Source organism: Cherax quadricarinatus, chromosome 31 (genome assembly GCF_038502225.1).
Source record: "Cherax quadricarinatus isolate ZL_2023a chromosome 31, ASM3850222v1, whole genome shotgun sequence".
Lineage (NCBI taxonomy): Eukaryota > Metazoa > Arthropoda > Malacostraca > Decapoda > Parastacidae > Cherax > Cherax quadricarinatus.
The window spans coordinates 88,038-100,283 of NC_091322.1; the positions used below are offsets into that span (position 1 = coordinate 88,038).

At 37.9% G+C, this 12,246-nt stretch overlaps 1 protein-coding gene across 3 annotated transcripts in view; it reads left to right on the top strand.

Moving 5' to 3' along the window:
* Positions 1-12,202, top strand: part of LOC128697867 (serine/threonine-protein kinase 16) — a 52,769-nt gene extending 40,567 nt beyond the window's left edge. For all 3 annotated transcript variants that reach the window (XM_053789849.2, XM_053789839.2, XM_070090147.1), the window contains one exon: positions 5,931-12,202. In XM_053789849.2, the coding sequence (XP_053645824.1) occupies positions 5,931-6,047 (117 nt within the window). In that variant the 3' untranslated portion in view covers positions 6,048-12,202. The remainder of the gene's footprint in view (positions 1-5,930) is intronic.
* The last annotated feature ends 44 nt before the right edge of the window (positions 12,203-12,246 follow it).

Sequence of the window (12,246 nt, forward strand, 5' to 3'; positions counted from 1 at the left end):
AATAGTCTAATAACTAAGGCAAATTGTCCTAGTTCTCAGATATTTTAAATTGGGGGAGAAAGGGGGATGTGATGTAGTTCAGCTGGGCTTGTGAGGTCTCTGGGGAGACCTAATTTAACCAAACATGCAAGATTTCAGGTACGTCTTGCTACTTCTACTTACACTTAGGTCACACTACACATACATGTACAAGCATATATATACATACCCCTCTGGGTTTTCTTCTATTTTCTTTCTAGTTCTTGTTCTTGTCTATTTCCTCTTATCTCCATGGGGAAGTGGAACAGGATTCTTCCTCCGTAAGCCAAGCGTGTTGTAAGAGGCGACTAAAATGCCAGGAGCAAGGGGCTAGTAACCCCTTCTCCTGTATATATATTACTAAATTCAAAAGGCGAAACTTTCGTTTTTCCTTTGGGGGCCACCCCATCTCAGTGGGATACGGCTGGTGCGTTGAAAAAAAGAAAAGATATATCAAATCAATTTTCCTCATTGAAATTAATTGAAATGCCATTAATCCGTTCCAGCCTCAAAAAACCACCCCAATTTTTTTTTGTTATGGGTTTTCAAGTAAGAAAAATGTATTTTTTTTTTTCAACAAACCGGCGGTATCCCACCAAGGCAGGGTGGCCCAAAAAGAAAAACGAAAGTTTCTCTTTTTTAAATTTAGTAATTTATACGGGAGAAGGGGTTACTAGCCCCTTGCTCCCGGCATTTTAGTCGCCTCTTACAACATGCATGGCTTACAGAGGAAGAATTCTGTTCCACTTCCCCATGGAGATAGGAGGAAATAAACAGGAACAAGAACTAGAAAGAAAATAGAAGAAAACCCAGAGTGTGTAGTGTGACCTAAGTGTAAGTAGAAGTAGCAAGACGTACCTGAAATCTTGTATGTTTATGAGACAGAAAAAAGGACACCAGCAATCCTACCATCACGTAAAACAATTACAGGCTTTCGTTTTACACTCACTTGGCAGGATGGTAGTACTTCCTTGGGCGGTTGCTGTCTACCAACCTACTACCTAGAAAAATGTATTTATAAATTATAAATGATTTTTGCCTTTTTTGCCAGGTCCCAGCACTGTTTTAGAAATGCTGGAGTATATATGAAACTCCTTAAAGCACAGTGTAAAATGAGTGTCACTCCACTGCTATTGGAGTCATTTGATGATCGTGCACTGCCTTGGATTTTTTTTCACCGTTACAAATAAACACGTCTGTCTATCTGTTTGTTTCTGTCTATCTGTTTCTGTCTATCTGGTTCTGTCTGTCTATCTGTTTCTGTCTATCTGGTTCTGTCTGTCTATCTGTTTCTGTCTATCTGGTTCTGTCTGTGTCTAGCTCTGTCTATGGTTTATCTGTCTCTGCTTAATTTCTGTCTGCTTGTCTTCCTGTCTCTACTTGTCTCTCTGTCTCAGAGAGCCACTCCTGAACCAACAGGTATTACACACGATGTAGAATCAGTCACATCTGATTCCTGAACAACTGAAAATGTGCATTACTTGCCAGTCATGCTTATTATGCCTTATATCTGCAAGAATAGTATAGCACTTTGTCTGGATTTTTGGGGTTATCCTAGGTAATTTACACTATGTATAACAGTATTTTTGTGTACCTGTTGGCAAATTAGCCAACCACCCAACCACTGGCCGGCCAGCCAGTCGGCCACCCAGGCAATCAGCCTGCCGAACATGTATTACACATGTTCCAGAATTGTTTCTCTTAGGGCATACATTATAGAACCTTCTGGCAGGATGACACTACCAGTGGTATCAAAATTGAAAGGATGTTACACATTGGTTATTATCGAGGTTTTTGATATTTCCTCTCTACAGCAAGTGGCGGTGTATCTGAAGCTCACTTGTAACTTGGATTTTGGCTCACAACTCAAAGCAAAAAATCGTCTGAGTGACGGCTCATAACTCGGAAAACTCGTAAGTTGGGGCACCCGTAAGTCAAGGTACCACTGTACAGTGAATAGGTTTATATTATACATCGAAAAGAAACAGAGGTTGATGTACGCCAGGACATCACATCAAGTTGGACAATCTGCAGGCTGTATCGCAAGTATCTCATCTATGTGTGGTTTTTGGGGAGTCAGGTGAGTTCCAATTAACCACCAAGCTGTTTGTGAAACGCCCAACTCTCCTAGTACGATAAAGAATAGGCTATCAAGTACTCAGTAATGAATAGCAATTGGTAGTTTATAGCAGAACAGGGCAAGCAGACAGGTCTCTATTATAATAGGAAGAAGAAGAATAAGCATAGAAGACATAAACTAGTAGGTGGTTATGGGTCAGGTCAGGTCAGAGGAGCACAGAAGACCATGTGTCACATGCAAACTCTACATACACACTCATACACAGTAACATAGAATCCCACCCACTACTTTTCACACGCTTAATAAACCCACGCTCATTTAGTTCCATACACGAGTTCACACCCACACATAGACCCACACACACATTCCCACACATATACAGACCCACACACACATTCCCACACATATACAGACCCACACACACATTCCCACACATATACAGACCCCCACACACACTCCCTCACACCTGACAGACAGGATGCTCCAGAGATGGGACACAGATACAAGGGGTCACAATTGGAAGTTGAAGACTCAGATGAGTCAAAGGGATGTTAGGAAGTATTTCTTCTGCCACAGAGTTGTTAGGAAGTGGAATAATCTGGCAAGTGATGTAGTGGAGGCAGGAACCATACATAGTTTTAAGACAAGGTATGATAAAGCTCATGGAGCAGAGAGAGGGAGGACCCAGTAGCGGTCAGTGAAGAGGCAGGGCCAGGAGGTGAGTCTCGACCCCTGCAATCACAATTAGGCGAGTATAATTAGGTGAATACATCCTCCCCCCACCTCTCCCACTCTCTCCTCCTGATCCCCCCCCCCCCACCTCTCCCACTCTCTCCTCCTGATCCCCCCCCTCTCTCTCACCCTCCTTTTTCTCCCCCCTCTCCCTCTTCCCCCCTCCCTCTCCCTTTCTCTTTCCCCCTTTTGCTTCTCCCTCCCCCTCTCTCTTCCTATATTCCCCCCTCTTTCCACCTCCCCATCTCTTTCCCATTTTGCCACTGTCTCCTGCTTCCCCCTCTCCCTCCCTCCACTCCCTCCCACACACACACATGTCACTATTGGAGGTTGAAGACTCAAATCACAAGGATGTTAGGAAGTATTTCTTCAGTTACAGAGTTGTCAGGAAGTGGAATAGTCTGGGAAGTGATGTAGTGGAGGCAAGATCTATACATAGCTTTAAGAAGAGGTATGATGAAGCTCATGGAGCAGGAAGAGTGACCTTGTAGTGACCAGTGAGGAGGCAGGCCCAGAAGCTGTGACTTGACCCCAGCAACCACAGCTAAGTTAGTACACACACACACATCACAAACAACCATACAGAAATAGATAAGTTTTTCATTCTGTGATAACCAAAAATAAAAAAAATGGGTTGCCAGAGAGCAGGACAGAAAACCAGGAAACTGGTGGATGAGTCTGCAAAGGAAGATTGGGTAGCAGAGCTCACGAAAACGGAACATGAGTGGGGGGAGGAAGCTAGAAGAGCTTAGCGTGAAAATGGAGGAGAGGATAACTGCAGAGAGCAAAAAGTGGGGGATGCAAGTCACAGCAGCAGAGGCTAAGATACAGAGATTAGAAGAGGAACTGAAAAATCTGAAACAGTCTAAAGAACTAAAGAACAGTGTGAGCATGACATCAGAAACTGCTACCTCAGTCACAAACGAGGGGACTGTAGGATACAGAGGAATGAAACTGCAGAGGTCCTATCAGACTATTGTGGAGCCTGAGAAAAAAAGAGGAGCACATCAGGTACAGTCGAAGGGCCTGTAGAAAATGAAAGAGCTAAGCTATACGTAAAGGCCTTATCAGACCACAGCTGTGCCCAGGGAAAGCTGAGAAGGATTAATGATAGATCACTGGGCCCAGGGACAACAGATAGTGAAGAGATGGAAGAAAGGAAAGCTGCAATGGAGGCAACTAAATCAAATCAGGGGGTACACAGGGATATTCAGTGGGAGAATAAAAGGGAGAGATCAGTCTTTGTTTATGGGCTCCAGGAAGTTGAAGGGGAAAGTTATGAAGCAAGAAGACAAGGGGAGAAAAAAGTGATTGAAGGCATCATGAAAGCAATAGGAGAAGATGACATGACCCAGCTGAGAAATTTTCTGAGAATATGGGGGTTTGCAAGAGGAAGAAATTGGCCAGTCAAAGTGATTCTTGGATTGGAGGAGGAGGGATATTTGCTGTTTAGAGTGACATCTAACTGTTATATTTACATTCCTCTGGCAAAACAGTGATAGTGTAAATGATGGTGAAAGTGTTTCTTTTTCGGGTCACCCTGCCTTGGTGGGAGATGGTCAGCATGTTTAAAAAAAAAAAAAACAGTTTTTCTAGCAAATCAGCTCAGCAGCCCTGGCTCAAACCAGTCTTTGTTCATGGTTCGATCAGTAAGACTTGCAGTTTGAAGTTCAGCATTAATGTTATTGGCTTTTTGATCAGGAATAGTTTAAAAGAATTTACAAAGTTCTGTCTTAGAGAGAAGAATTTGTTAGTAGCTGCCCTTATATTTGAGAGGAGAGTACATACTGATAAACCTCGAGGACAGTGTTCCTTCCAATTTTTATTTTCTATGGGTGGGGTTGATATTGTTATTTGCACCAATAATGTATTGAAATGAAAAATTAAAAAGAAAGATACCTAATTTCTAGTGTATATAATGTATACATTCAGTATATTAAAATTGACATAGGTATGCAAGAAATAAGCAATAATAGAATACATATATTAAATATGGACAAAACAACATCAATTACAAATTCTTCTGCATTATGCTGCTGCATAATGTTGCAGAATTTTATCTGTTCTTATCTTTCCTTGTACCTCTTTTTAGACAAACTACAAGCACTGGTTTTATCCTTGCCTGAATCACTTTTTGCTGTTGGAAGACTAACTGCTCTCATTTCCTTTGGGGCTGGTCTCAGTGTAGCTCATGGTTATCTGTTCTTTTTTCTCAATGTGTTCTCTTACAATTTGCCTAATTGTTAAATTTCTGAGCCTCCTTTTTCAAATGCTTTGTTGTGGAAGCACCATTAGCTTCCTAAATGGTGAGTCTCATAGTAGATTGTTATTTGCTGCAGATTTTCACAGCTTTGTCACACTTATTCATAGGCTTGTTCCATCTGGATTATGAGGACCAGGTATTTTCCTCTGCTTCAGCAGCTACTTTTTCTGGACTTAATGTCATTTATCATCAGGGATTCTGTTCAGGATTTTTCAATCTCCTGCAGGCATTTGCTATTCCCTGATTATTTTTCAGTAGAAACCCAACTGTTGTGAGATTGCTCTCAGTGTTGCTGGTCTTCGTTAGTGGCTAACAAATTGCTTTACTTGAAGCCACAACTGGGCTTTTGGCCATCCTCACTCTATCATAGCCAGTTGTGGGAACCAGTACTGTATTATCATTCCTGAGTATTGGGCACACTAAACTCTGACATGATCATATCGTATAACCTCATAGAGGGGGCACCTGTCATCATTCTGCAAGCATTGTCTGGTAGTCTAGCAGTTCAGTATCTCTGGATTGTTTGTTGTTTTTGTCAGAGAACATGTCAACTTCATTTCAGATCCTTCTTTAACACCCTGAAGTGCTTACTCTGTGCACTCTACTCACTGACTGTTCTACCTGTAATGCAAACACACTCATCTTTCTTAATTGCCTTTGATTTGCTACATCAACTGTGATACCCATCTTTTCTGCTGACTTCTTTTTCTCAACATCACCATCTTTCCTCTACTATCTCTTTCACTTTTGCATTGAATGACCCTTGCAAGTCTAGTGCTTGCCAGGATACAATTAATAATAGTGCATATTATTCATTATATATAAAATATATTGCAGGATCTTCAGGAGCTGATTGAGAGCATTCTCAAAGTGAATCCAGACGAACGTCCGTACGTGGACTGGATAATAAACAAAGTAGACCAACTCATCAACAAGTCTTCAGGAGCTGTCTAATGAATAATTTATGAAGGGATATTTGTCTGAAAGACATAGCTTATTTATTTTTGTACTTTAGAGTGTTGTCCAAGGCAGTGAAATGTCTTTGTACTTGAGCACAATCATTTTTTTTGTAATACTGTATGTCTTTATTTTTTAAAATTACATATATTTAAGTGCTTTAAAGAAATAGAAGGCCATAGAAAAACATTCTTCACATGGTTAAAACCTGTATTCACTCAACAGTGTACACAACACAATGTTTAGCATTTGTATGAACCAAATAGTAATATACCAGTAGTTTATGAACAAATTAAAAGTAGTTTTACCCCTAGCATTTACAAGGGTTGAATCATATATTCCTGTTGAGGCAAAGGTAATCTGAATAAAGGTGAACAATTTTAAGAATTAATAGTTAGTCTTTAAATCAAATTAGCTAAAAATTGAGAAAGAATATGGAAAGATAGCTCTACAGTTAAACATTGCACTATATAATATTATAGACTTGCTGATTTAGGGGCTAGCAACCCCTTCTCCTGTATAAATTACTAAATTTAAAAAGAAAAACTGGTGTTTTTCTTTTTAGGTCACCCTGGCTCGGTGGGATACAGCCGGTTTGTTGAAAAAAAAAAACTTGCTGATTTCAAAATATTCATAAAACAATTTCAGTAAATGCTTTCATTCATTTAATCAACAGCCAAACCTGCTTGCAGACTTTTTCACTGAGCATTTTAACTAAGGTTAATGGTTGTTAGTTTATGGAGTTGTTCAGATCAGTAAATAGAACTAAAAATTTTTTTGAAGGTACTGTACATGCAAATTATATAACAAGAAAATAAATTGGTAGGATTTCTTTGTTTCTTTTCAAAGTATAAAATTAAATCTTGAATTTGCTTTAATTGGTGTTTAGAACAATATTAATAGGGCAGTGTTATCTATTGAATGACCTTCGTCATTTCTTTCAGATTGGAAGACTTTCCTGTTAGATGATATAACTTTATTTAGTACCTTTTGAGGGTCCAAGCTGTAGATCAACACCTTGTCCACAGGGTCCAAGCCATAGATCTACACCATGAGCTCAGTTCATACAGATAAGCTGTGATTGGGGAATTTGAGCCTAGATATGAGAGAATGTATCTATGTGGTAAGTGTGCACCATATAAAGCAAATCCTGAAGCACGCAATGCATAATGAGAAAAAAAAATGCGACCATGTTTTTGGATTAAAACAGTGACTTTGTGGTGTATTTTCATATGGTTTTTACAGTTATAATAGCAATTTCTTGGTCTCATTTGATAGAATGGAAGATATCTTACAGAAATAGAGATGATTTTGATTGGTTTTAGTACTGAAAATAGTTTGTAATTGAGCTCAAAATAGCAGAAATGTTTGATTTTTGCAGATTTTCAAGAGCAAACAAATCACATCACACATCCAATACACGTCAACTGGTGGGTCTAATATACATTTACAAATGCACTGATATTGTTTATACAATTATTACAATATTGCATAAGAGTAATTCATCTATTTTTGGTGTAAATAAAAATTCTTTAAATAAAAAATAAAAATGGAATTCATCTGTAAAACCTGGAAATGTAGCTAATAAACAGAGGAAATGTTATTTTAGTGCCAGGAATGCCTGCGTTCTTTATTCTGAACCCTGTTTTGAAATTGGAATATTTTGAAGCCTGTGTGAAATTGGCCAAATTACCAATTTCTGTTCACTTTATTGGGTAGTTGAAATACATGTAGTTGATTGGGCAGTTTCTTGTACTCAATAAAATAGAAGTAATACTAAGAAACGCCTAAGAATTTGGTCGACTGTAATAATGTAATTGGCCTGAAATAGGAGTCAAAGTGGGCAAAATCACCAATGCTTAAATATCACTGACACAGTAAAATTTGTGATATTGTAATTTTGTCAGTTTTCCACCAAATTTCTACTTTGTTTTATTACCTGCAGAAAAAGATTCTCTACCATTTCATAAGATTTTTTTTTTTTAATTATGGGACCCTGTGGACAATGTGTAGATCTACGGCTTGGACCCTCAAACGGTTATTAATATTCTTTAGGTACATTTCTGATCAGCTCTGTAGCCACATTTACGTATAAAAGTACTAATGAAGATCTCAGGTTTACTAATCTCATTTGTACAGCACTCTTGAAAGGTAGAATGTTTCAAAAAGACAAGATGGTAGAGTATTTACTGGTAGGTGCCTAAAGAACATTTTTGTAATCTTATATTGTATATACTGCATTTTATTAGATACAAAAATATATATATTTACGTACTTAAGATAGATTTTCACGTTCGACCTTACACTTCTTGTAAACCCAATATGCTCTTGTTCTCATAAAAATTGTCTTAGGAAAAAGCATACTTAGTACTCCTGCATATCATATAAAGATAACTGTACTTAATTTGGTAGTGTATGTAAAAGAAGAAAATTAAAAGTGAATACAGGAAAGAGTAAGGTTATGAGGATAACAAAAAGATTAGAAAGTGTTGAATGATGATGAAAGTATTTTCTTTTTGGGGATTTTCTTTCTTTTTTGGGTCACCCTGCCTCGGTGGGAGACGGCCGACTTGTTGGAAAAAAAAAAAAAAAAAAAAAAAAAAAAAAAAAAGATTAGGTGATGAAAGATTGAATATCAGATTGGAGGGAGAGAGTATGGAGGAGGTGAATGTATTCAGATATTTGGGAGTGGACGTGTCAGCGGATGGGTCTATGTAAGATGAGGTGAATCATAGAATTGATGAGGGGAAAAGGGTGAGCGGTGCACTTAGGAGTCTGTGGAGACAAAGAACTTTGTCCTTGGAGGCAAAGAGGGGAATGTATGAGAGTATAGTTTTACCAACACTCTTATATGGGTGTGAAGCATGGGTGATGAATGTTGCAGCGAGGAGAAGGCTGGAGGCAGTGGAGATGTCATGTCTGAGGCCAATGTGTGGTGTGAATATAATGCAGAGAATTCGTAGTTTGGAAGTTAGGAGGAGGTGCGGGATTACCAAAACTGTTGTCCAGAGGGCTGAGGAAGGGTTGTTGAGGTGGTTCGGACATGCAGAGAGAATGGAGCGAAACAGAATGACTTCAAGAGTGTATCAGTCTGTAGTGGAAGGAAGGCGGGGTAGGGGTCGGCCTAGGAAAGGTTGGAGGGAGGGGGTAAAGGAGGTTGTGTGTGCGAGGGGCTTGGACTTCCAGCGGGCATGCGTGAGTGTGTTTGATAGAAGTGAATGGAGACAAATGGATTTTAATACTTGACGTGCTGTTGGAGTGTGAGCAAAGTAACATTTATGAAGGGATTCAGGGAAACCGGCAGGCCGGACTTGAGTCCTGGAGATGGGAAGTACAGTGCCTGCACTCTGAAGGAGGGGTGTTAATGTTGCAGTTTAACTGTAGTGTAAAGCACCCTTCTGGCAAGACAGTGATGGAGTGGATGATGGTGAAAGTTTTTCTTTTTCGGGCCACCCTGCCTTGGTGGGAATCAGCCAGTGTGTTAATAAAATAATTATGCACAGAGGGTGCACTGTGAAGGATTGGTGGAGATGGTGTGTTTTGGAGGGTAATTTGAGTTGATATTCTGCACTTTAAAATTAAAAATAAAATTTTTACATTTATTTCAAATGAGCTATACAAAGAAGTACAGTTGGTATAAATAATTAATCTAGGTAGTAGGTTGATAGACAGCAACCACCGAGGGAGGTACTACCGTCCTGCCAGGTGAGTGCAAAGTGAAAGCCTGTAATTGTTTTACATGATGGTAGGATTGCTGGTGTCTTTTATCTGTCCCATAAACATGCACGATTTCAGGTACATCTTGCTACTTCTACTTACGCTTAGGTCATACTACACATGTATATACAAGCATACGTGTGCACCTACCATCTGACTTACGACCGAGTTCGGTTCCGAGAAACCGGTCGTAAGTCGAACTTTAGTACTGAATATCAACAAAACATTTTTGTAATGACTTTATTTTATTGTTTTATTTTGGTATTTCATGTTTTACTTTACTTTTTATATTGTTAGTACTGTGTTTTATATTGTAAGGTTTAGGATAAACACTGTGTACAACACAAATAGTTGTTCATTTCCCAGAAATTTGGCATAAAAAACACGGTCTTAAGTTGAGTGGTCGTAAATCGAGCAGGTCGTAAGTCGGATGGTAGGTGTATATACACACCCCTTTGGGTTTTCTTCTATTTTCTTACTAGTTGTTGTTCTTGTTTATTTCCTCTTATCTCCACAGGGAAGTGGAATAGAATTCTTCCTCTGTAAGCCATACGTGTCGTAAGAGGTGACCAAAATGCTGGGAGCAAGGCACTAGTAACCCCTTCTCCTATATACATTACTAAACTTAAAAAGAGAAACTTTTGTTTTTACTTTTTGGGCCACCCTGCCTTGATGGGATATGGCCAGTTTGTTGAAAAAAGAAGATACATAATTTAATACAAAAGTAGGAACAAAGAAAAGCCATCAATTAGGCAATGCATTTTGGACAAAGTACATACATAAGCTTACATATTATGTAACACATATTATGTACGACAGCTTGTGCAGGTCACTACAATCACAAGTACAATGAGATAGGTTACTAATGAAAAATGGCCAATTACAGAAGAATTACATAGTATTTACATTGGTTCAATTATGCAGAGTGATTAAGTAGAGGTGGTGGAATCAAAGCATGATAATTTACAGTTAATTGATATTACTTTTTTGTGAAATTTAATAGGTGCCTTTTAACAAGATGTTGGTGTGAATTGGGGAACTTTAAGCATTTTCAGATAGTAGAATTTTTTGATCAGGTTGAGACATGTTGCATCTCTGCAGGTAGAATTTGAGTTCTGGGTTAATCTTTGAGTTGAGAGTCCTGTAGACATATTGTGTACAATAGAAAGTGAATATTTTATATTTTAAGCAAATATAAACTTATGAATAAAGGGACTGTGTGTTGCCTGGAGCCTGAGTGATTATTTTAAGAGCTGGTTTTTGCTGAGTAACAACTGGTTTAAGATAATTAACTGTTGCTGATCCCCATGTGCAGATACCATAGGTGAGGTATGGATAGATTAGAGAGTAGTACAAAGTGAGTAGGGATGTTTGGGGGATATAACAGTGTATTTTTGAGAGAATGCCTTCCAGTTTGGAATTTCCTTGAGAAATGTTCTGGATATGTGTTGAATTTTTGTTTGCTGTCCAGGTGTATTTCTAAGAATTTACCCTCGGTCTGCCTGTTGTTTGTTCAAATGAATTATGATCATCTCATCCACTGTATATAAAAAATTTCAATTTCATAAATATTTCAGCATTATGCAGATCCTCTAGACTATTTTTTGTTGGATTATGGGTATGCTTGGATTTGGTAGAAAGATCACTTTTCCCACTGGTCCATTGTTTAGATGAACCTTCCTCCAAAAATTTTGAAAGTACATTTTTAGGAAGATTTCAAAAATTTGAAATTATTTTAACAAATAATTTTTTTATAAATTTCAGCAATTCTTCTTTTAATAATTAAGAATGTTTTCAAAATGCAGATTTCAGAATGCTTTCTGAAATTAGAATTTCTCAAATATGAGTGATAAATTTTGTATCATCAACCCATGAAAATTTTTTTCCTAATTCAGACTTCACAATACTGTGCATAGTATTGAGTGATACACTGTTTTCATTAAGGGAAATTGTCTTCTCCAGAACACTTGCCATGCGAACAAGAGTCTGCTAGATTCACTACAAGTGCAAAATTGGCATTTTACTTATGCTGCTTAGATTAAATATTGTAGAGGTATATTTCACAAATGTGATAACATTTCATTAATCATTTACTAGAGTGAGAGCTATTTCTGTTATCAGTTGTTTTTCTCCTGAATGTTACATAAGAAAAGAGAGTGTATTCTAATTAAAAGTACATGTAATTCTGATTGTGTAAAATGATAAAATGTGCATTGTTCTTTCAACACGTTGCAATTAATCACTAATGTTTTGAACCTATGAATGACTCACTGATTTGATAGGTATCCATACTGAAGATCCAAAATTTCTGTGATGTACATATTGTAATCTAATCTCAGTAACTTTTGTCTTTAATTTACAATTAGATAAGAATGAACAACAGCTAAACCAGCCCTTGCTATATTATCTAAATTAAAAATTATTATATATTTTAATTACATGTATTACTTACCTTTTTTGTTACCAGAAGCTTGTGATA